The sequence below is a fragment of the Pristis pectinata genome, chromosome 15 (assembly GCF_009764475.1).
Source record: "Pristis pectinata isolate sPriPec2 chromosome 15, sPriPec2.1.pri, whole genome shotgun sequence".
Classification (NCBI taxonomy): Eukaryota; Metazoa; Chordata; class Chondrichthyes; order Rhinopristiformes; family Pristidae; genus Pristis; species Pristis pectinata.
In genome coordinates this window covers 48,526,763-48,552,541 of record NC_067419.1, presented here as the reverse complement: position 1 = coordinate 48,552,541, position 25,779 = coordinate 48,526,763, and the positions used below count along the sequence as shown (strand labels likewise).

Genomic DNA, 25,779 nt, shown 5'->3' with positions numbered 1-25,779 from the left:
TCATTTGCATACCATTCCTTTGCAATAATTCTGTTGTTGCAACAAGAAAAGATGGTTCATTTGATGCTGTCCATGATCTAAACTAAATGTTGGTCATAGATTTAATGACCAGTTGATTCAAACCAGTTACACTGTTCAGATGGGGACACGAGAGACTGTAAATGCTGGAAGTCTGGAGCCACGCACGACGGGAGATCTGCTGTCAATGTAGCCCTCACCCGCATCTCTTCTATTCCTGTACGTCTGTTCATGCCCCATTCCCACCCCCCCACCCCCCGAAAGACATAACAGGGATAGGGTTCCCCTGAACCTCACCTACCACCCCATGAGCCTATGCATCCAACATGTAATTTCCTCAACTTCCGCCATCTCTAATGGAATCCCACCAGCAGGCACATCTTCCCCTCCCCACTTCCGCTTTCTGCAGGGATCACTCTCGTCCGTGACTCCCACCAATTCCCCTCCAGGCACTTGTCCCTGCAACTGCACTAAGTGTTACACCTGCCCCTACGCCTCCCTCATCGCCATTTAGGGCCCTAAACAGTCCTTCCAGGTGAGGCAGATCTTCACCTGTGAATCCATCGGTGTCATTTATTGCATCCGGCGCTCCCGGTGCAGCCTCATCTGCATCAGTGAGACCCGACGCAGACTGGGGGACTGCTTCATCAAGCACCTTCGTTCCATCCACCGTACCAGCTGGGATCTCCCGGTGGCCAGCAATTTTAATTCCACCCCATTCCCATGCTGGCATGTCTGTCCATGGCCACCTCTATTACCAAGTTGAGGCCAGACGCAGATTAGAAGAACAGCACCCCATATTCCGCCTTGGTAGTCTCCAACCTGATGGCATGAACATCGATTTCTCTAACTTCTGGTAACCCCTCCCATCTGCCCCTTCTTCCCTCATTCTCCTGTCCCCCATCTCTTTCCCCTCCCCTGCTCTCTCCATCTGCCCACCACCCACACACTCGTCCCTCCGGTTCCCCTCCTCACCTCCTTCCCTTTATTCCATGCTCCACCATCCTCTCCTATCAGATTCCATCTTCTTCAGCCCTTTGTCACTTCCACCTATCACCTTCCAGCTTCTTGCGTCATTCCCACTGCTTCCCCCCACCTGCCTATCACCCCTTCCCTACCCACCCCTGCCACCACCACCTCTTTATACTGGCTATCTCCCCTTTTTCCAGTCCAGGTGAAGGGTCTCAACCCAAATCATTGACTGTCCATTTCACTCCATAGACGCTGCCTGATCTGCTGAGTTCCTCCAGCGCTTTGTGTGTTGTTACACTGTTCACATGCTGGATCTTGTTAGCTACTGTCTGGGTGCCAGTGTTGAACAGTGGGAAAAATTAAGAAGATTAAACTGATAATTCTTACTACATGGGTCATTGATCAAGACTGAGCAGTATCTCATAAGATCATAAGAAGCAGGAGAAGGCTATTCAGCCCTTTGAGTCTCTTCCACCATCCAATTAGATAATGGCTGATGCCATCTTGGTCTCACCACTTTCCCGTTCTCTCCCCCTGTCCTTCGACTCCCTTGTAGTTCAAATGCCTGTTAGTGTCTATGTTGGATATAGTTAATAATTCCTCCTCCACATCTCCCTAGTATAAAGAATTTAAAAGGATTACAACTCTGAGAGAAGAAATTCCTGCTCATCTCCACCTTAAATGGATGACCCTTTATTCTGAAATGTTATACTCCTGGGGAAACATCCTCTCAGAATCCACTCTGTCAGACCCCTTCAGAAGCTTACATGTTTCAATAAGATTACCTCTCATTCTTCTAAACTGCTTACCTATTCTTTCGTACATCAACCCCTCCATCCTGGGAATCAACCTAATGACCTTATTTGCACTGCTGCCAATGTAAGGTAAATGGCTTCCATCTTGCAGTTTTGGATTCTGCTTTTGTCCAGACTGGTGTAGTCCTTAGTTATTGCTGTTCGTATTTGAATATTGTGGGTCTCGCTCCTACAAATTTAGGCATCCTGAATACTTACCTGACCTTGCCTTGACACTGCAGTGATTTGTGATTGTACAACCCCAGGTTTCCTTGTTTTGGGCATAAATTTTATTTAAGTACCTGGGTAGTGCGCACAGAACTAATGACAGTGCAAGTCCCTGTTGTACACAATGGTTGTAAAGGCTGTTCACTGCATGCTAGGATGTTGTCTGTTGGTTTCTAAATCATGATTATGAACAGTGCTACTTCATTAGAGATATTTGTTGCCTCTGCTTTTATGGCGAATGAAAGATTCACAAAATAAATGCTGCTTAAAAATTACAAAGGCAGTACCAAAATCCACTAGCAACAAACAAGTTGCTAGTTCCTCACGAGTCTGATTGAATTCTTTGAGGAAAGCACATTGATGAGGTAGAGCAGTGGATGTGGTCTTCATGGATTTTAGTAAGGTGTTTGATAAGGTTCCTCGTGGAAGGCTCATTCAAAAAGTCAGGAGGCATGGGATCCAGGGAAACTTGTCTGTGTGGATTCAGAATTGGCTCGCCCATAGAAGATAGAGGGTGGTGAGATGGACTGTATTCTGCCTGGAGGTCGGTGACCAGTGGTGTTCTGCAGGGATCTGTTCTGGGACCCTGCTCTTCGTGATTTTATAAATGACTTGGATGAGGATGTGGAAGGGTGGGTTAGTAAGTTTGCTGATGATACAAAGGTTGGTGGTGTTGTGGATAATGTAGAAGGTTGCTGTAGGCTACAACAGGACATTGATAGAATGCAGAGCTGGGCTGAGAAGTGGCAGATGGAGTTCAACCCGGATAAGTGTGAAGTGATACACTTCAGGAGATCGAATTTGAAGGCAGAATACAAGTTAATGGCAGGGCTGTTAGCAGTGTGGAGAAACAGAGGGATCTTTGGGTCCATGTCCATAGATTCCTCAAGGTTATCACGCAGGTTGATAAGGTTGTTAAGAAGGCGTATGGTGTGTTCGCCTTCATTAGTTTGGATATTGAGTTCAAGAGCTGCGAGGTAATGTTGCAGCTCTATAGAACTCTGGTTAGACCACACTTGGAGTATTGTGTTCAGTTCTGGTTGCCTCATTATAGGAAGGATGTGGAAGCTTTAGAGGGTGCAGAGGAGATTTACCAGGATGCTGCCTGGATTGGAGAGCATGTCTTATGAAGATAGGTTCAGTGAGCTGGGGCTTTTCTCTTTGGAGAGAAGGAGGATGAGAGGTGACTTGACAGAGGTGTACAAGATGATAAGAGGCATAGATCGAGTGGACAGTCAGAGACTTTCCGAGGGCGACAATGGCTAACTTGAGGGGACATAATTTTAAGGTGATTGGAGGAAGGTATGAGGGGGGATGTCAGGGGTAAGTTTTTTTACACAGAGGTGGTGGGTGTGTGGAACACACTGCCAGCAGAGGTTGTGTGGGCAGATACATTGGGGACATTTAAGGAGACTCTTAGATAGACACATGAATGATAGAGAAATGGGGGGCTATGTGGGAGGGAAGGGTTAGATAGATCTTAGAGCAGGATAAAATGTCAGCACAACATTGTGGGCCGAAGGGCCTGTACTGTGCTGTAATTTTCTATGTTCTATGCTGCATGACCTGCTAAGTTCCTCCAGCATCTTGTTATAGATTCTAGTATGTGCTGTCTCCTATGTCACCAAAATCCACTACAATATTTTTATTGACATATAAAACGTGCACAACTGAAGTGTTCTGTTTTGTATGATTATATAAGTAGGAAAGGATGGAAAAGAGAAAAAAAGAAAATTTGCAAAATGAAGAGTGACATGAAACTTCTTTGTCATTGGTAACCGGTTGTGGTACAATCTGAGCCAGCTTTCAGTTTAGAGTGAGGCACTGTGAACAATTCCCAGCCTTTCCTCTCCAGCTACTACTAAATAGTTCCAGAATATTGCATCATGGACTCAAGGTTAATGTACAGTGAGCAGGAGGAACATCTTCACAAAGAGCTTCATGAAGCTGTGGCATTAGTGGTTGTCAAGTCGAAAGTAATTCAATGCACCTCTCCTCCAGGAAGACCACCTCGCCTTGCAGAATTGTCTTCCTGCTATGTGTAGAACCAGTGCTGTGTAAAGATGGTTCATTAAGTGCTTTCGTGTCTTTGGCCTTGAGCTGTTGCTTGTGCTGGCAAAACGCAAAACCCATCTGTTTCATTAATCTCCTTTAGGGATATAAATCTGCTGTCCATCCCCTCCATATATATACTCCTGCCTTGTAGTTGACTTAACAACCAAGAAAGTCAGTCAGTTCAAGAGCAATAAACATAGGCTTTGCATGGTCGCACAAATCTCAAAGAAAATGCAGTGTGGACAAGAAACATCTTTCTTGGGGTCTTAGAACCCAATACTGAAGGCAAAAATGTACCGATACAGGCTGTGAACCACTTGCTGCAGGTTTCAGACCTGATGCAAAACAACAATAGAATGGAAGCCCACTTAAATGGAACACAGATAAGTATGCTGGTAATTAGTGCGGCAATGCAAATAGTTAAATATGTCTGCAGTTCCAATAGAATCTTGTTGTCTTTCGTTAAATGTTTCTTTGAAGCAGTTGAAAGATTTATTTACATCCATGATCCTGCCTGTCAGTACAGTTCAACAGGCAAGACTACCTTCTCCATTTCAAGCATGTTCAAATCCCACACTAGGACTAGTCCAATGCCAGTATTCAAGCCACAAGAGACTGCAGATGCTGGAATCTGGAGCATCAAACAATCTTGGAGACACAAGAGACTGATCAGTTTTGATGCAGGGGTTTGGCCCGAATTGTTGACAATTCCTTCCCTTCCACAGAAGCTGCTTGACCTGCTGAGTCCTTCCAGCAGATGGTTTGTTGCTGCAGTATCTTAAGTGTCCTTCATTAATACCAACTTAAGGTCTTGACTGCCTGTGGTTCCGGAACTCGTCAAATATCCAGTTGCTCAACCATCATTTCTCAATCCGCCAATAGTAATGTAAACCAACTGACAAAGTTCTTCCTGTTAAAAGAAATGTGCAGTGCCCATGCTTGGTACGGCGTATGACCACTTACTCCAGTAATGGAGACTATTATAGGCTATGGGGAAAGGGAGGGACGACTGTTCAATCGTTCCAAAAATCTAGCAGAGGAACATTGGACTAAACACCACCACCAATTGCAGCACAACTCTACACCACAGTAATCTATTGTGTGGGAAGTGTACTATTTTTGGGATGTTTTCTGAGTCATTTCATCAGGTGTAAAGTAACATGATCTATTCTTTTGCAGAAATGAGTTGTACCATAGAGAAGGTTCTGGCTGATGCAAAAGCACTGGTAGAACGGCTGAAAGAACATGACAATGCAGCAGAGGCTCTCATCGAGCAAACCACTGCACTAAACAAGCGGGTGGAGGCCATGAAGCAGGTGGGTGATGTTTGCTGGTTATTCTGTTGTGAAATTCACCTTCCTAACTGTGCTGCAAAAGAACTTGGAAAGGAGAGGAAAAATCCTTCAGAAACCTGAAGTATATAAGAAACGCAAGTGATAATTACTTATATAGTCAGAGTCCTGAATTTGATTTGTATACCTCAAAACCAGATATTGAGATGTCCACAGCAATATAATTGTCTTGTGTTCAGTAACATTGTTCCCTGTAATGTTAATTTCATGTGTTATGATATGTTTGCTCATGGAAGGAGGGCAATGCCCTTGAGACTACAGTTATTTTTGTTTGGATTTTTTTGGAATCTGGGTATAAGTGACAAGACCAGCATATATTGCACTTCCCAAATTGCCCTTAAGAAGGTACGGGTGAGTCCCCTTAAACAGCTGCAGGCCTTGTAGTGCAGCTGTTCCAACAGTACTTATTGGGCAAGGAGTCCCGGGGCTTAGCAGTGAACAAGTTTATAAAATTATGAGAGGCATAGATAGAGTAGTCAGCTGGCATCCTTTTCCCAGGGTTAAAATGTCTAATACTAGAGGCATTTAAGGTGAGAGAAGGAGAGTTCAAAGGAGATGTGTGGTGCAGGTTTTTTTTTACACAGTGTGGAGGATGCTTCAAATGTGCTGCCAGGGGTGGTGGTAGAAGCAAATACGACAGAGGTGCTTAAGCGACTCTTAGACAAGCACCTGAATATGCAGAGTGTGGAGGGATGTGGACCATGTGCAGGCAGAAGAGAATAGGTGTCATTAGCTTAATAGGTGTCATTAGCAACGGGCCTGTTCCTGAGCTGTACTGCTTTATGTTCTGAGGGACCAGCAAAACATTTTCAAGTCAGGATGATGTGTTACTTGGAGGGCACCTGCGGGTGGTGGTCTTCTGTGCACCTGCTGCCCTTGTCCCTGATGGTTGAGATCATGGCTTTGGCCGATGCTGTTGAAGTAACCCACAACGTAACTGCAGTACACACCGGAGCCACCTGTGCAAGTGGTAGAGGGAATGTATATTAGGGGCAATGAATGGGGTGTCAGCGGGCTGCTTTTTCCTAGATGTTGTCGAGCATCTTAAGCATTGTTGGAGGTGCACACAACCAGGAAAGTGGAGTCTATTTCTTCGTCCTCCTGACTTGTACGTTTTGACGGTAGGAAGATCTGCAATCTCAGAAGATGAGTCACTCACTCCAAGTTACCCAGTGTTTGATCTGCTGCGCAAGTGCTGGTCCAGTTAAGTTTCTCATTAATGGTGAACCCCCCTCAACAAGATGTTATTGGTGTGGCTAATTCCCTCCCTCGAAGGATAGTGATTAGGCTCTCTCTTACTGTGAGATGATCATTGCCTTCAGTTGTCTGATGCAGATGTTACTTATTGGCTTGTGTCCATATCTGGTTCCTTTGAGAAGTTGATGGTGAAACTCCTTGCTGTCCACTCGCTATTCTATTAGGAGGAGCAGCTCCAGGATTTTTGATGCAGTGGTGATCAAGGAATGCTGGTGCTGTGTCCGAATTTGAATGGTGTACAACTTTGTAACAAGTGTGGTAACTTTGTGGTAATGAAATTCCCAAGATAAAGTTGCCCTTGTCCTGTGTTGCAAGGGCTGGGGCCTGAAAGTTTGCTGGATTTTGGTGCATTCTGTGGTCACTGTATGCAGGTGGTGCATGGGATCTGTGTGATCCTTATTGAGCCCTAACCTTGAATACAGGAAGTCCTCGCACTGTAAACATAGTGCAATGCACGATCTACCAGCTTATAGTGTCACACTAATCTGGACCTGTTGAATATTACCATTTCCTCACCTTTGTGTTTTGCTCCACAGGTTTGGATTTCTCAGTTTGCAGTGGTTATATGTATGTTGTTGAATAGAAGTGAGTGAGTTACTGGAAGTTTGGAGGTAGTAGACATTTCATTAGTCCTCCACTTCCCAAATATAATTGCTGAGTGTTGCTTTCTTCAAGAAGCTGCAGTTGCTTGATGACCAATTTGCAAATATGATAAGCTTTCTACAAAGGAAATTAGATGAAGCCATAACTAGCACAATGTGGAACAGATTAAAGAGAGAACCACTGGAGGGGCCATCTTTTTAATGATCTCCGTCTGGCATGTACATGGAAAACCACTTCCATTGTAAAATCTTATCAACTTAAACTCGCCTTTAAATGTTTCCAAGGGTTTTTTTTAAACTCACTGTGCCATTCCACTAAATAATGAATGTGTAACTGAGGAGTTGGAAAGCACCCACAATGCAATCCAAGAATAGAATCGTGTTATATAAGCCAGTTTTAATGTAGAATTGGTTCTATAAATCAGTCTCCACTCACAAATTAAAGCATTCAAAAGAAGTTTGGAGAATGTTGCTGGGATATCATCAAAAAACGATGGGGAGCACTTAAAATGTTCAAACTGTTACCCCTCAACCATAGTGATAAATCTCTCAACCTGTGTGCATTTAATTCCTGAGTGCATTTTCAGCTGGTCTATAACAAGGGTAAAGTACTGATGGATAGAAGTCTCTGATTAATGGTGAATGTGGGTTCTATGTGCTACAATAGAGTGAAAGGAATAATATCTGTGGAGTCTTGCCATTTCCTTCAGAAAGACTCCAGAGCACTTAGTATCCAATGATTGATGTTTAAGTACAGTCTGTTAGTATCTCACGATCAATACCAAGGTGACTAAAGATACAATACAGTCAGGTCAGTAACAACATAATATGTTCTTTACATGGCCTTGTGCTGCAAGAAATAAGAACATGAGTGATAGGAGCAGTAGACAACTAAATGACTCTTTTTAACCTTTCTGCCACTCAGATCATAGTTGATCTTCCACTTCAATCCCACATTAACCCCAGTCCTTAATGCCCAAGAATCAATCAGTCCCACTTTTGAAATACATTCATCAAGTTGGAAACTCCAAAGATTCACAGACTTCTGAGGGCAGAAGCTTTCCTCATCGGGTCTAAAGGGCTGACCTGAGATGTGTGCCTTAGTTCTGGACACTCCCCAGTGGGACAACAGCCTGCCAGTATCTTGTTTGGCAGACGGTTTTGGACTTGTATATTCCAACGAGATCACGTCTTCTTTTAAACTCTACAGAATTGAGGCCTCTCGTATTCAATATAAGCATGGGCGCTTTCTGATACCACAGCACACAGACTAGAAAGATACCATGTTCCGCCCTGAAAACTAAATGTAAATTTACTTCCTGATTTATCATGAGTGCTTTCAACTTTTCAGTGTTTATTTGTCAATATGAGCAATGCCATGATGCCTCTTGCCTCATCCGATGCCTCTTGCCTCATCCGATGCCTCTTGCCTCATCCGATGCCTCTTGCCTCATCCGATGCCTCTCCTGGTGGGCATGCAATGTCTGGAGAAGGTAGAACATTTCAGTGCTCTCCCGGTTAAGAGCCTGTATGGGTGAGGCTGAGGAGTGACTGACAAGAGTATATAAAGTTAGGAGGTATAGATGGGATGGATAAATGGAACCGTTTTCTCATGGTAAACATATTATACTAAAGTGAGAGGAAGGAATTTTAAAAGGGATTTAAGAGGAAAGGTTTTTTCTCCTCACAGAGAGTGGCTGATATCTGGAGCTCGCTACCAGACGAGGGGGTGGAATCAGATACAACTAAATTTAAGAGTGTTCAGACAGGCACTTGGATAGGCAAGGCACAAAAGGATACGGTCCTAATGCAGGGAAAAAGGTGGGCCAGATGGCTTATTTCTCTGCTGTATGATCCTGTGGCTGATCATCCACTTCAGTACTCTGTTCCTGCCTTTGCTCCATCTCCCTTACCATTAAGAAATATATCTGCCTCCAACTCGAACATATTTAATGACTTGTCCTCCACTGCCTTCTGTAATTCTTCCGGTTCACAGTCCTCTGGCGCAACATTTTCTCCTGGTTTTGGTTGTAAATGGCTCAGCATGTATCCTGAGGCGGCAACCTTTGGTTCTGGACCTTTCAGTCACTGGGAGCATTCTCCCTGTACCTAGTCTTTTGCTGTTGGAATTTTATGGACTTCTATACGATCCCCTCTCATTCTTCTATATTCCAGTGAATACAGGCCTAATCGCTCCTCGAACGTCAGAATCGGTGCGGTAAACATTAATTGCACTTCCTCCATGACAACAACGTGTTTCCTCAGATAAGGAGACCAAAACTGCACACACAGAACTCCAGACGGGAGCTCATCAAAGCCCTGTACACCTGCAGTAAGACATCCCAGCTCCTGTACTCAAATCCTCTTGCAATAAAGCTCAGCAGACTACTTACCTTCCTAACTGCTTGCTACACCTGAGTTCTTGCTGTCAGCTTCCCGGCTCTTAATATAACTTCCCTTTTCCCAATCTATAATCATTCAGCTAATCTGTTTTTTTTGTATTTTTAGAACCCAGTCGGATTCTACCTGCCATCTTGCCCAAAGTGTTTAAATCACATTGGAGCCTTTTTGCATCGTCCCTGGCCCATCCTTTGCCTCTGTGTCACTTGGAAATACGACATTTCTTTCCCTCATCCAAATTGCAAATAGCTGTGACTAAAGCAGTGATCCCTGAGGTACCCCATTAGTCACTGCCTGTCATCCAGAAAGACCTATTTGTTCCTACTGACCCTATCAGGCATTTCTCAGTCCATGCCACTACATTATCCTTAATCCTTTGTGCTCCCATGTCGCACACTAACCCCTTTTATGGGCCTTATCAAAAGCTGCCTTTTGCCATGGAGAGTGTTGTGAATGGCAAGGCCCCAGGGAGTGTTGTAGAACAGAGAGACCGAGGGGTGCAGGTACGTAGTTCTCTGAAAGTGGCAACACAGGTAGACAGGGTAGCAATGAAGGTGTTTGGTACTCCGGCCTTCATCAGTCAGGGCATTGAGTACAGGAGTTAGGACGTTATGTTGCAACTGTACAAGTCATTGGTGAGGCCACAATTGGAGTACTGTTTGCAGTTCTGGTCGCCCAGTTATAGGAAGGATGTCATTAAGTTGGGAAGGATGCAGAAATGATTCACAATAATGATACTGGGACTAGACGGCTTGAAGTATGGGACTTTACCCTGGAGTGGATGTAGGGGGCTGAGGGGTGGCCTTATCAAAGTATATAAAATCATAAGGAGCATAGGTACAGTGACCGGTCACAGTCCTTTTCCCAGGGTAGGGGCATCTAAAACTAGAGGGCATAGGTTTAAGGTGAGAGGGGAAACATTTAAAGGGGACCTGAGGGGCAGATTTTCCACACAGAGAGTTGTGAGTATATGGAACAAGCTGCCAGAGGAAGCTGTAGAGGTGGCTACAATAACGACATTTAAAAGACATTTGGACAGGTACATGGATAGGAGGGATGTGGGCCAAACACAGGCAAATGGGACTATCTCAGGAAGGCAACTTGGTCAGCATGGACAAGTTGGGCAGAAGGGCCTGTTTCCGTACTGTGTGACTGACTATGAAGTGCACATAAACCACACCCACTGGTTCTTCCTTATCTATTGTACTAGTTACGTCCTCAAAAAAACTCCAGCAGCAAAAACACTTCAGAAGCAGTGCTGACTTTATCCAATCCCATCAATACTTTCCACGTGATCTGTTATTGCATTTTTGTAATAGATTTAAGCATTTTTCCCACTACAGATTTCCCTTTATTTCCCCTATTGGTTTTATCACTGATCATTATGTGTTTATGATCCTGGGTTTGGATTCTTCATCAAGGAAACAATACCCTGTTTGACCCATTCATAGGTTTATTGGCCTCTACCTGGTGAACTCTGTCAATCTTTAAAAGTGTCGGTTTTTGACAAGCAAATTTCTAATTACAGTATTTGCATCAGCAATTTCACATTTGTCTTTGACACTTCTTAATGAGGACACACAATAAAACTCTGACAACTCCAGCACTCTTGGGACTTTGGCACCAGTCTGGCAGATTTTCCGGGCTATTGGATTTTATTCCTATTATTGGTATTGGTTTATTATTGTCACTTGTACTGAGGTACAGTGAAAAACTTGTCTCGCATACAGTTCATACAGATCAATACATAACATAGTGCATTGAGGTAGTACAGGGTAAAACAATAACAGAATGCGGAGTAAAGTGTCATAGCTACAGAAAAGTGCATTGTACATAGAGAATAAGGTGCAAGGTCAAACAAGGTAGATTATGAGGTCAAGAGTCCATCTCATCGTATAAGGGAACCCTTCAATTAATACCCAACACTTCCTGTAATTCACTTTTTAGATGTTACGCAATATCTTAAATTTTCCAGTGAATCTAGTGAGTTTAAAGGATCATGGAAAATGGGGACCTGGTGAGTTGAAGGGGATTGCGGGGTAAATTACCTGGCAATTCAGGTTCCAAATCACCAGGAGTTCAGGGTAGTCAGACAGCGAATTGTTGGAGTGTAATTGTAACTACCTTCTAATGCTATAATTGGGTCCTGTATATGGTTACATGACATGGAAAAGTACAGCAAATGATCAAGAAGGCTAATAGAATGGTTTCTATATCCCCAAGACCACATGCAGCTTCTCTCCATCGTCTGTGACTTTGAAGTAGGTAAAGTTGTTCTTTCTTACAAAATTCTAACCCTTCACACACTTATTGTTGACGGAACAGTCTTCATCTGTGTTGCTGCCTGCTTCCTCAGCCGACAGCCCCTCCCCCCCACCTCCAAAATGGCAGAAGCTGCGCTGTGTAGAAAGCAGTTCTTCGGAACTCCTGTAGCTTTGGACCCATTCAACCATAAGTCTTGCACAGTTAGTTGGAGCAAAAAAAGGGTAGAGGAAATGTGATAGTGGTGTAGAAGATCATAATGGTTGAGAAAGGATAAATAGAGAGACATTGTTCCCAGCAGTGGGTGATTTAAAGAGCAGAATACACAGCTTTCAAGTGCTGAGCAATAGATACAGAGAAGGTGGGAAGTTGTTGTAAGCAGAGATTTGTAATGATCAAGAATTCACTGGGTAGTGAAAACACGAGCACTCAGCATGTTTCAAAAAGGAAAACGAATAAAACTGCAGGTTCTGGAATCTGAAACAAAAACAAATGCTGGAAGAACTCAGCCAGTCAGGCAGCATCTGTGGAAATAGAAACTAGTTAACGTCTCAGGTTGGAGACCCTTCATCGGATCTGAGAAAAAGAGAGGAAGCAAGTTAGTCTAGGTGGGGAGGGACCTCCTCTGTATTCTCGGCTAACTTGCTTTCTCTACTTCCCACTTCTGATGAAAGGTCTTTGACCTGAAATGTTAACTGGTGTCTCTTTCCACAGATGCTGACTGAGTTCTTCCAGAATTTCTGTTTTTTTTTCAAAAGGGAATTGAATGGGCAATTCAGAGAAAGTAACTGGGATGGCTACAGGACAAGAGTAGAGAAATGCGACAGATGAATTGCTTTGTGAAGAGTTAGTAAGAGCTCCATAGGCTGAATTACCCCTATGCACTGCTCTGTTCTCCATGACCTATTTTAGTGTGCAGACTAACTTAAGCAAACTGTTTCTGTTATTTTTGAAGTTTGAAGGGAATTGCAATCTTTGATTTCAGTACCAGGAAGATATTCAGGAACTGAACGAAGTGGCCAGGCACCGACCTCGCTCTACGCTTGTGATGGGAATCCAGCAGGAGAACAGGCAGATCAGGGACCTTCAGCAGGAGAATAAAGGTGAACCTTTACTGTGTGCCGGTATCTCCCTTCCAAACTGTCACTGTTATTGGACTCAGCAGAATGCATCAGAACTGTTGGAGGTATAGATGAGGCATTTAAAGTCATAGAGTCATACAGCATGGGTCCCTATTAACCTCTCCCCTCTCACCTTAAACCTATGTCCTCTAGTTCCTGATTCCCCAACCCTGGGGAGAGAGAGAAGTGATGAAGAGGTTTGTTATGGTAGCCAGATGCCAGTTTCCTCTGGTGGGCCAGTCTAGACCCAGGAGGGCCTGAGTTAGGCTGTTTAGGAGTGAAACCAGGAAGCAGTTTTGCACATGTTGGAGATGGTATAAACATCACCCTTTGGGGGGGTGGAGAGCAGGACTGCATGATGGGGATCTGAAATTTTCAAGACTGCAGTCAATAGATTTTTGTTGGGGAACCATATTAAAAGATGTTGATCAAAAATGAGTTTGTTTTCTATTTATTTTACAGAATCTGGGCATTGCTGGCAAGGCCAGCATGTATTGCCCATTCCTAATTGCCCTTGAGAAGGTGGTGGTTGTACATAGGAAACCAGCACAAAAATAGACTAGTCGCCTAAACCAGTTCATTTATGCTCCACTCATACTGCCTTCTGGCTTTCCTTGGCTGAATCTATCAGTGCAACCTTAAAGGCTGAGCAGTGTTCTACAATTGTTGTCGGGTATTTTAGCCACCACCCATTTAAGTGGCAGAAAAGATCTGATGGCCACCATCTATAATTGCTCCTTTGGTCTTACCTGCATAGGTTTTGTTGGAAAGTGAGTTGACAGGACAGGGCACAATTTGTCAAGACCCTTCCTTCATTAGGCTTGAACTGGAGTTCATAACCTTATTGGGGTTCCCCAGCATTTATGCTGGTGTGTTACCTATCACATCCTGCACCAGATTAGACTTGGTGCAGGACCCTGCAGCTTATTCACTTTCCACAAGGATTGGGGCACTGTGGAAAAGAATGGAAAGTTCCTTTTTATTTTTAATCTTTTAATACATTAATAGTTGCACTTTTTTTCTGAATTATATTTGAATATTTTTAATTTTAAAAAATTAACACTTTTTAACCATTTTTTGTAAGTTTCGGAACTTGAGAGAGACTGAGAAACACATAAAACCCTCATCTTCCATAGCTGGCAAAGCTGGAGTGGGACTTCATAGAACATAGCACAGTACAGCACAGGTACAGGCTCTTCAGACTATGATGTCTGCCAAAGCTTTCTGTGCATTTTTGGCCCTGCTCCAGTGCACTCAGACCTCACTACTTCAGGCCAGCAAATAGGACCTTCCACAGTTGGGTCAATTAAGTGCAGATGCACAGTGACCACAGAGGCAATCGTGGCCTGTACCTGAAAGGTCTGGCCAGCGGTAACAGAAACTGGGATGGTTAAATCACTGACAGGAACAGGGAGAGTTTCCACACTGTTATGGTGTGTATCCCTCGCCTTTCATTATGAAATGCAGCCAGTGTCAGAGTTCTATCATTAAGAAGCTGTTGTAACGATGACATTTTTTCCACCAACTAATGGAAACTTACCATTCATCTGTGGCGACTTCAGGAAGCAATTTTGCTTCAAGTCCAGCGCTACACCTACAGTGTAAAGATCTTGCATGGTGTCTTAATTCTCAGATCCTAATACCAAATTTCTATGACTGAATCTCTTTGCCTGAATCATCACTTCTTTATGGTTTTATTACTTTCTATTCATCCATTTTGACTCCTCAAAACATCAGCACCAAAGTAATTCAGAAAGAAAACGGTTGGTACGTTTGGCAACAGCCTCTCTTCATCATTTTTTCCTAGGCGATACGGCCAACTGGTGCAGAATTGTTATTTCTATTTTGCCTGAACACAAGTGATAAATTTATCAGCTCCAGTGCATAACATAATGCATTCTCATTCTTTTACATGTGTTAGTGTGCTCCAATAATCAAGGTTCACTGAGGATGGTGCTGAGAGAGTACTGCATTGTCCTTGAAATGAGGTGTTAGCTGAGACCTGGTGCTTGTTGGGTTCCCTTTCAAGATAATTGCAAGTTGAAATGAGTGGGAGACCCTTCCAATGCAGCAGCACAGAAACTGCGTCCCACTGAGTCCATGCTGGCCATCACGCACCGACAGGTCCTCCCCAGCTTATGAATTCCCAAGTTATGTGCAGCCCGTACATACGTTTAGGAGACGGGAGGAGTGGCTGCTGCAGTCATCTCCTGCCATGTGGGAACTCAGTTTGTGGTTGTATTTCCGACTTGTGGACTGTTTGGGTTACAAACTGCTCTTGGGAACGGAACCCTACTATGACCTGGGGAGGACCTGTGTTTACACCGATCCTACATTAATCTCCTTTGTTGTTTTCCCCACATGCCCAACAACTGCCCCCAGATTCTGCCCTTCACCCACACACTAGGGACAATTTACAGTGGCCAATTAACCCACCAACCTGCATGTCCTTGGAGGAAACCAGAGCACTCGGAGGAAACCCACACAATCACGGGGAACGTGCAAACTCCACACAGACAGTGCCCAAGTGCAAGTCTTTTCAGCTATTGTTACTCAGAAATCTTTGCTGGAAATGATGCTCATAAATTGGCCTTTCTCTTATAAAATATTGGTTGGGCCACAACTGGAATATTGTCAGCAGTGCACTTGAGGAACTGTGTGAGGAGGGTGCAGCAGAGATTGACTAAAATGATGCTGGAGGTGAGAGATTTTAGTTACGAGGAGCTGGGGTTCTCCTTGGAACAGGAGGTCATGAGATCTGATGGTATTTACATTCACACAGAGGGTATAATACAAATAAACACTTCCCATTGGCAGAGGGGACATAGAACGAAGATGATTAGCAAAAGAGCTAAAAGAAAATTTACATAGCAAGTGGTAAGGGTGTGGAGTGCATGCCCAGGAGTAGTAATGGAAGAAAATGTGATTGTAATATTCAAAGGAAGTTAGTTAAGTATCTGAAAGGACAGAATTTGCAGGGCCATGGGGGGGGACATTGTGGGACTGGATGGAGTGCGCTTGAGTAGAGCCAGCATGCATTTGATGGGCTGAATGGCCTCCTCCTGTGCTGTAATCACTCTGCAATTCATTCAAATAACTTATACCAGCCTAAACTTTTTATTTTAGGCTGGTAGAAATTATTTAAGGAATGAATCGCAGAGTCATTCCTTTTTGGCTTCCTGTTCATAATCCCATCTCTGTCCTTGCACTGTGAGTGCTGCTGCCTCTCCAGTTTGGATGTATTTCAGACACTCCTGCTCCAGTGCGAAGCTCTGTAAAAGCAGGCTGCTTCTGACACAGCATCGTGGCGCAGCGTTAAAGCATCAGATTGCTTCAGTTGTCTGTGGAATCTCATGTTCCTAGAGCTCCGCACGTCTCTGGAAGAACATCAGTCTGCATTGGAACTTATCATGAGCAAGTACAGGGAGCAGATGTTCCGACTGCTGATGGCCAGCAAGAAGGACGACCCCGTGATGGTTACCAAATTAAAGGAACAGCATTCCAAGGTATGTGGCAGCACTTCTTTCTTCCTCTGTGTCAAGTGGTGCTTTGTATCTGTGTGCACTTTAACTGCTTCATGGAACAAGAATGTCTCACTGAAGGAAGGCACTTGGATTGCACCAGAGTAGATTTGTGTCACCTACCAGCCCCTGTCTCACCCGGGTGCCAATCATGGAAATCCCATGTGTGAGCCCTCAGCCCCGGAGCAAGTGTAACTGTTAACTGGTGTCACCACTGAACACATCTGACCCATTGTAAATGTATACTTTTCTGTATCTATCCATTCAAGGGGTGTGGGCTCTGCAGGCTGGACCAGCATTTATTGCCCATCCCTAGTTGCCCTTGAGAAGGTGGTGGTGAGCTGCCTTCTTGAACCACTGCAGTCCTTGAGGTGTGTGTATACCCACAGTGCTGTTAGGGAGAGAGTTCCAGGGTTTTGATCCAGCAATGGTGAAGGAGCAGCAATATATTTCCAAGTCAGGGTGGTGTGTGGCTTGGAGGTCAACTTCCTGGGATTCTGTTCTCACTTAGGACTAGACGGTGCTTTTTCAGAGCAGTAACTGTGCAGAATTTATGTGTTGGCTTTGTTCCCCCACAGGAACTCCAGGTCCATGTTGATAAAATCAATGAGATGGCCACAGTGATGAGAAAAGCCATCGAAATCGACGAGCAACGTTTATTCAAGGAGCAGGAACGAATTGTCCAGTTAGAGGTGAGCGCATAGATTCAAATACGATAGCAGAACCCTCTCCTCTTCCAAAGGTGCTCAACTCTCTCTCTTCTCACTGCCTTGGCTAATTATTGTTGGCTTATTATTGTCACATGTACTGAGGTACAGAGAAAGCCTTGTCTTGAATACCATTCGTACGGATCAATTCATCACATCAGTGCATTGAGGTAGTACAAGGTAAAACAATAACAGAATGCAGAATAAAGTGTGACAGTTACAGAGAAATTAGCATTTTGCCCCATTGTTTAATTCAAAAAATTGGCTTGCAGTTTCTTAATGTAGAAGTTTACAGCCACCAATCCCACAAATATCATGTCAGAATGTTGCCTGGATTAGAGGGTATGAGCTATAAGGAGAGGTTGGACAAACTTAGGTAGTTTTGTCTGGAGCATCAGAGGCTGAGGGGCGACCGGATAGAAGTTTATAAAATTATGAGAGGCACAGGCAGGGTGGACAGAGTCCTTTTCCCAGGGTGGAAATGTCAAGTACTGGAAGGACATAGGTTTAAGGGGCAAGTTGTTTTTTTTTACACAGAGAGAGGTGGGTGCCTGGAACACGCTGCCAAGGGAGGTGGTGGAAGCAGATACGACAGCAATGTTTAAAAGGCAGTTGGACAGATTCAAGAACAGGCAGGGATACGGACCACGTGCAGGTAGATGGGATTAGTTTAAATTGGCATCATGGTCAGCACGGACATGGGGGGCCTGAAGGGCCTGGTCCTGTGCTGTACTGTTTTAAAAACTATTTGAAAAGATTTGATTCTACTTGGAAGCAGAGAATACTGAAAGTATAAAAGGGTCTGAGTAGCATCCAGGACAGATGAACATTTTGCATTTGAGACCCTTTTCACAGAATTGTTTACTTGACAACAGTTTGATTTTCCTTTTACAGATGTGGCAAGATTTCTAACTATAACACAGCAGGCCATTTAGCCCTTCAGATCCATGTTCGCTAAGCAGTCCATCAGTCCCATTGTCCCTATACCCCTGCATCTTAGGTCATTGCTGAGCTGGTTTTTAGATCGAGACCTGGTCATTGACTTCAGGAAGAGGGTCAGTGCAAATGCACCTGTCTGCATCAACGGTGCTGAGGTCAAGAGGGTTGAGAGCTTCAGGTTCCTAGGAATGAACATCACCAATAGCCTGTCCTAGCCCAACCACATAGACACTATGGCCAAGAAAGCTCACCAGTGCCTCTACTTCCTCGGGAGGCTAAAGAAATTTGGCATGTTCCCCTCGACACTCTCCAACTTTTATCGATGTACCATAGAAAGCATCCTATCCGGATGCATCACAGCTTTGTATAGCAACTGCTCTGCCCGTGACCGCAAGAAACTGCAGAGAGTTGTGGACACAGCTCAGCACATCACAGAAACCAGCCTCCCCTCCAGGGACTCTGTCTACACTTCCTGCTGCCTCGGTAAAGCAGCCAAGATAATCAAAGACCTGACCCACCCAGGACATTCTCTCCTCCCCCCTCCTATCAGGCAGAAGATGCAAAAGGCTGAAAGCACGTACCACCAGGCTCAAGGACAGGTTCTATCCTGATGTTATAAAAACATTGAACAGTAGTTCCCTAGTACAATAAGGTGGACTCTTGACCTCACAATCTACCTCATTATGACCTTGCACCTTATTGTCTACCTGCACTGCACTTTCTCTGTAGCTGTGATACTATTCTGCATTCTGTTTTATTTTACCCTGTACTACCTCAATGCACTGTGTAATGAATTGATCTGTATGATCGGTATGCAAGACAAGTTTTCCACTGTACCTCAGTACAAGTGACAATAATAAACCAATTCCAATTATTCTTCCCTGCACGTCCATCAACTCCCCTTTGATTCTTTTCACCATGTACTAAGGGGTAATTTACAGCAGCCAATTAACCTACCACCATTTTTTTTGGAATGTGGGATGAAACTGAAGCACTTGGGGGAAACCTACATGGTCACAGGAAGAACATGCAAACTTCACACAGATAACATGAGGTCAGGATTGAACCTGGGTCACTGGAGCTGTGAGGCAGCAGGAGTGAATTATGTGCCATCGTGCTGCCCTATTAAATCTTACCTGGCACAGGTGTCTACTACTGCTAGGGTACAGTACACCCCACTTTGTAACCAGTGTGGGCATTGAGTGTTGTTGGGACAGGTACAGTGTACAGCACCCCAAAAGTGTACCCCAACTGTATACCCAGTGTGGGTTGCAAGCATCCTTGGGGCAGTAACAAAACAGAGCACCTTCCATATCAACCCTACTTTATACTCCGACAACAGCAGGTGCTCCATTTTAAATGTATCTCCACTTGTTCTGGGTATAATAATTATTGCATAATAGGCCAGGGTGAGTGATGCTGGTGCTGTTGGATGACAGCTGACCAATCGTCCTTTAGCTGGGCTGGCTGATGTTGCTCGCTGCCTGAAACTCTAATCATTTCTTTGCAGTTTGAAAATAAAGGTCTGCGGGAAGTGCTGCAGATAAACAAGGAATCATTTCACTGCTTGAAGGAAGATGTATTAGAAAGTAGGTCATTATCTGGATTAGTGACAAATGCCAACCTCAGCATGCGGAAGAGCTGAGAGACAGCTCAGACCCATGAGCTTCCACTGATTAGTCCACTGGTGGGTGAACATTTTAGCCAGGCTGATTGAGCCAATGTATCAACTACGTACAGATTACTGTTAATTTCTGAAGCTAAATGAGTTTTGTGGCTAGTTAATTAAACTGACAAAAGTAGCTTATTTTACATTGCATGGTTAACTTGGTTCTTTTAGGGAAATAAAAAATCTGTACACTTGTTTTGTGTAATGTGGCCAGCATCTTATATTTAGTTCAGGGACCCTCTCTGGCCTCATTCCTACCTGTTTGTCTGCCAGAGCGTGATTTAAAGCAAAGGTTGCTGCTGCCACCAGCATATAGGCCTCAGGGAATGAAGCAATCTCCAGTTCACAGTTACCCTTTGGAACTATTGAACTGAAATACCCTTGTCTATATATAATTTATAATAATGTAAAATGTGTGTATGCAGTGGTGAGGGTGTCTACAGAGAGCTGGTTAGAGATTGTGTCAAACTTTATCACACAAATTGGATAAGTATTTATTTAACTGACCAAGGCTAGAATGGGTTGCAAGTGTGAACTGGTATGATGCAGAGTGGAAGTGGTTCATGAATTGATTGTTTTAGCGAGGTTTTTACTGAATGCACTCTTTCAAGTCTATAAGAACATTCTATTTTTTACCAAGTTTATTCACAATGTGAGATCATCAACTTGGATTGGGTTGTTAATCCTACAATATCTGTACAATATGCTGTTTGTGGATGTGTATATTTTTGCTTTAATAAAGATTGATTAAATATATTGTCACACTGACTCAGTAACTTGGTGTGGACTGTATTGGCAGAGACAAATGGAGGTGGTCCTCCACATTAAGTACTGGAATATTGTAATTACACCTTTATACTCTTGGTAGCAGTCTGCAAGATAAATGCTGCTTTACCCAGGTACAGCAAGTGGGGGAAGAAGAGATGTTTCAAGACCAAAGTACTTCCTGGCCTTGTGTCACAAGGTGTTTACATCACATTGTCAGAGCTCAGTGCTGTGCTGGAGTCGTTTGGCATTACCATGCAACAGGCAGAGTGGTAAACACCAACTTCCTGCAGCTTAAACTGGCTTAAATTAAATTAAGCCAGTATAGAGAGTTAGTGGACAGCCTGTTTCTGTGAACATCTGCAGAAGAACATTAGGATAGATAAGTCATTAGGGCCAGACAGGATATATCCAAGGTTATTACAGGAAGCAAGGCAAGAGATTGCTGCGTGTTTGGCGATGATCTTTGCATCCTCACTAGCCACAGGAGTAGTGCCAGATGATTGGAAGGTGGCAAATGTTGTTCCTTTAAGAAAGGGAGTAGGGATAACCCTGGGAATTGCAGACCAGTGAGTCTTACTTCAGTGGTGGGCAAGTTGCTGGAGAAGATTCTTAAGAGACAGGATGCATGGGCATTTGGAGAAGTATAGGCTGATTAGGGGCAGGTCATGCCTCACTAGCCTGATTGATTGAATTCTTTGAGGACGTGACAAAGCACATTGAAGGTAGAGCAGTGGATGTGGTGTACATGGATTTTAGTAAGGCACTTGATAAGGCTCCTCATGAAAGGCTCATTCAAAAAGGCAGGAGGCATGGGATCCAGGGAAACTTGGCTGTGTGGATTCAAAGTTGGCTCACCCAAAGAGAGAAGGTGGTGGAAGATGGAGCATATTCTGCCTGGAGATTAGTGACCAGTGGTGTTCTGCAGGGATCTGTTCTGGGACCCCTGCTCTTTGTGATTTTTATAAATGACTTGGACAAGGATGTGAAAGAGTGGGTTAGTAAGTTTGCTGATGATAAAGGTTGGTGGTGTTGTGGATAGTATAGAAGGTTGCTGTAGATTACAACAGGATCTTGATAGAATGCAGAGCTGGGCTGAGAAGTGGCAGATAGAGTTTAACCTAGATGAGTGTGAAGTGATACTTCAGGAGATAAAATTTTAAGTCAGAATACAAGGTTAATGGCAGGACTCTCAGCAAATGTGGAGGAACAGAGGGATCTTGGGATCCATGTCCATAGATACCAAGATTGCTGCACAGTTCGATAGGGTTGTTAAGGCATATGGTGTATTAGCCTTCATTAGTTGGGGTATTGCATTCAAGAGCCAGGAGGAGATGTTGCAGCTGTATAGAACTCTGGTCAGACCACACTTGGAGTATTGTGTTCAGTTCTGGTTGCCTCATTATAGGAAGCTTTAGAGAGGGTGCAGAGGAGATTTACCAGGATGTTGCCTGGATTGGAGAGCATGTCTTATGAAGATAGGTTCAGTGAGCTAGGGCTTTTCTCTTAGGAGAAGAGGATGAGAGGAGACTTGATTGAGGTGTACAAGATTGTAAGAGGCATAGATTGAGTGGACAGAGACTCTTTCTTTCTCCCCCCCCCCCCCCCCCCGGCTAACACAAGGGGACATAACTCTTAAGGTGATTTGGGGGGGGGGGGGGGGGGGGGTGGAATATTAGGGGTAAGATTTTTAAAAAGTGGTGGCCAGCAGAGATTGAGAGGCAGATACATTAGGGACACTTGAGAAATTGGGGGGGTGAAGAAGATGTGGGAGGGCAGGATAAGATGTCAGCACAACATTGTGGGCTAAAGGGCCTGTACTGTGCTGTTCTATGTTTAAGATCCAACTAATTCAAATGTAATTAAGTTAATTGTGTCAGATTAAGTCTAATGGTTATTTTGAGCAGTCATTCTGGCCCTATGCTAAGCCATGCCATTTGTGATCAGGACACGAGTTACCAGTGAATCCATACCAGGCTTACAAGAAGCAAGGTCAGTGGTGACCAGAATAACTCATCCCTGGCAGCAAGGAAATGTGCATTGGAGAATCTGCCTGCCTTATTTACCAGTGAAGGCACGTGGACCAATGTGGTTGACTGTTGTTCCTACATTCAGAGCAGTAATGTTTGGTCTTCAGGTTAACAGCCAAAGATTGATTGGAATTATTCAGTCCTCATTTCAGATGTGGAATAGCAAGTGTTCAACTGCAATAACCACTTGTTCCTTGGGCCCAAACTCAAATACATTGAAAAAAGTCACCTTTAACAAAGTCCTGGAGAAAAAAAAATAAAAATCAGCTAATCAGCAAGTAGTGGTCACCACCACACTAGTGAGAGGTTGTTCACATTGGCAGCTACATCAGGTTTTCCTCACCAGGTAGTTGGAGTGAAGGTTACAAATCACATTTACAACATTCCTCTGACCCAACATTACAATTTTAATATACAGTATAAAATCTATACAAAATAGAAACTAAGTGTTAACAACATTCCAAACTGGATTGCAACATTCACTAGGGCATCCCTCTATTCCCATGATAGAGGATACACACAACCAGGTAACTGGGCTACATGAGCAGCAGGTGAAGAGAACATCCTTTCATTCTGCCCACCCCCACAATTCCAAGTCAATTTTAGAGCAGTAAGTTCAATTCCAATTAAGTAATGCACATTTATAATCCTTCCCTCCAGTCCACTCCCTAATCATGGGGTGTGCTAAACATGGACAGAACACCATTGAGCTTTGACTCCAGTTGAAGTGGATTGGAGGAAGGCTACAAATGGCTCACTTGCCTCTGCTCTGTGGTGCAGGAACCTTGGGTGAAAAAGCTGCTGCAGTGTCAATACCTTAACCAAACCTTAAATGGAACCTTTTGTACCAAATCCTTAATACAAGCAACATGGCAAACATTCTAAACAAATACCAAAGATCAAAAATTCTAAAAGCTAACTGTTGTAGTTTATAACTTGGTATCTAGGTCAGAAATATTGTTCTAGAATTCAATGAGGTATTAAATGTCCATTGCACTGTGCATGTCTTTAATGTTATACATCATTTGTCCTTGCAACATTCACAAATATTAATCCTTGGGAAGGGGAACAATTTTCCTTTGTAACAATATCATCAATGTGCAAAAGAGCCATCAAGTCCATGTGTTGCAACACTCAACATTCTGGCTGTGTTCGAGAACTCAAAATTCAAAATCCACAGGGCAAGTGCAAGTCTCATCCCCACGGACCAGCGAGTCAGTCAAGATATTCCAAAGAAATTTAGCACATTGTAAACATTCAAAAGCTTCTTTGAAGAAATCAACTCTTCAAGTCCACCTACCATCTGGTTACATGAGAATTGGCAGGTCTCAGTACAGAAGATGCTGATGTTTCCTCACTGGGTCTACAGGAGCAGTGGTGTTTGTTCACCTATAGGCTGTGGTTTGACGAAGAGCTGCTTGAAAGCAACCAGTTTGTTCCTCAGCCGATCCTTGATGGGTGGAATGTGATGACTGGGGTCCAAGACATTGGTTTTACGGCGCTCCTGTTTAAGCTTCCAGGTTTGGTATGGATGTGGTGGAAAGATTGGCTGGTCCTTCTCACGTGCAAACTGGAAGACCATTCCACTTACCAACAAGATCACCCACACTGATAACATGATATAATCTGAGTGGAGAAGAAACATGACTGCATCTGAAAGCTTCGTATGTAGACAGATTTCCAGTTGTACATAATGACTACTGTAGTAGTACTCCAATCTCAAACACTGCCCTCCTGTTGGATGGGCAGTTAGCCAATCACTAGTATCCCAGTTTAAGTTCAATTCATTTCACTTCTACATAATCTGCCAAATCCTCCCTTTTAAAAGATTGACAGAAAATTCTTTCACTGCACCTTCACAATCTTACTACACAAGTAAACAGCTTGGGCAGCTGGTCTACGACACTGACCAATCTGGATGTGGCTCCAAATCCAGTTCAGTTCCATGGTTGGTTGGATTTCTGCTGGAAAGTGACCACATCTGACAGGAGGATTGTAACTGGGAGGCACCAAGAGCAGACATCCAGTGGCACCAGTTAGAAACCAGGTGGTCAGCCTTGCACACTTGTCAGTTTTGCCCCATCACAATTTAAAGTAATTTGCTTAAAAATCCTGCTGCTTCAAAGAAGCTTCGATTTCTCCCCAGCAAACCTCCCTCCCCCTCCTTAAATAGATTCCCAAGTGTATCCAGGATCCCATTATTCCCTCACCTATTCCTAAACTCTGGCCTTCAATGTCCCCCACGTTAAAGTTAATCAGCACTGACCAGTGTTTTCACCTGCACCTTTGAAGTTATTGCAGTGCCCTCCGGTTAAATTCCCCTTCACAGTCAGGACTCAGGATCTGTCCCAACACTGCTTTAGGATCATCTGATGTTTCCTTCAGTACAAAGTGGAAGTATTTTCACACCTTGTGGCAGATCTCAAGTGCTGTTTGAAGGGCCACCCACACGTGGCATTCCAATTTGTCAGATGCAGCATACAAATCCACTCCCAAACATTCAAAGCCTCTGCCAAATATTTTCAGCATCTTGCTTCCAGAACCTCCCACCACCCCCCACAGCCTTCTTGGAGTTGCATTTTCCACTGAGCAGGTAATCTGGCAAGTGTGGACTTAGTTTACCCAAGGGTTCATCCAGAAGATGGTGGCACCCCTGCACTGGAAAAATCAGCTCAGGTGTGCATTTTGGTCTCTGGAGAGAGACTGACCAGGAAAGGGAGTGGTGTACATGCACCTGTCTACATCAATGGTGCTAAGGTCGAGAGCTTCAGATTCCTGGGAGTGAACATCAACAGCCTGTCCTGGTCAAATCACGGAGATGCCAGGGCTTCTACTTCCTCAGGAGGCTAAAGAAATTTGGTTTGTCCCCTTTGACTCTCACCAACTTTTACCAATGCACCACAGAAAGCATCCGATCTGGATGCATCATGGCTTGGTATGGCAATTGCTCTGCCCAAGACCACAAGCAGCTGCAGGGAGTTGTGGACACAGCCCAGCACATTATGGACACCAGCCTCCCCTCCTTGGACTCTTGTCTTTACCTCTCATTGTCTTGGTGTAGCAGCCAGCAGAATCAAAGACCCCACC

At 44.0% G+C, this 25,779-nt stretch overlaps 2 protein-coding genes across 5 annotated transcripts in view; one reads left to right on the top strand and one right to left on the bottom strand.

The window, feature by feature from the left end:
* fgfr1op2 (FGFR1 oncogene partner 2) overlaps positions 1 to 25,779 on the top strand; it is a 31,761-nt gene that overhangs the window by 2,479 nt on the left and 3,503 nt on the right. The window contains exons 2-6 of one of the 2 annotated variants that reach the window (XM_052030192.1): positions 5,247 to 5,383; positions 12,926 to 13,043; positions 16,425 to 16,567; positions 17,161 to 17,274; positions 19,739 to 20,665. In XM_052030192.1, coding sequence (XP_051886152.1) covers positions 5,249 to 5,383; positions 12,926 to 13,043; positions 16,425 to 16,567; positions 17,161 to 17,274; positions 19,739 to 19,873 — 645 coding nt within the window. In that variant the 5' untranslated portion in view covers positions 5,247 to 5,248 and the 3' untranslated portion in view covers positions 19,874 to 20,665. Of the gene's footprint in view, positions 1 to 5,246; positions 5,384 to 12,925; positions 13,044 to 16,424; positions 16,568 to 17,160; positions 17,275 to 19,738; positions 20,666 to 25,779 lie in introns of those variants that run through there. The other variant, XM_052030193.1, reaches the window with a different exon arrangement.
* The window catches only part of tm7sf3 (transmembrane 7 superfamily member 3), a 58,364-nt gene continuing 55,662 nt past the window's right edge, over positions 23,078 to 25,779 (bottom strand). The window contains exon 12 of one of the 3 annotated variants that reach the window (XM_052030175.1): positions 23,078 to 24,318. In XM_052030175.1, the coding sequence (XP_051886135.1) occupies positions 24,056 to 24,318 (263 nt within the window). In that variant the 3' untranslated portion in view covers positions 23,078 to 24,055. The remainder of the gene's footprint in view (positions 24,319 to 25,779) is intronic. The other 2 variants (XM_052030177.1, XM_052030176.1) reach the window with 2 other exon arrangements.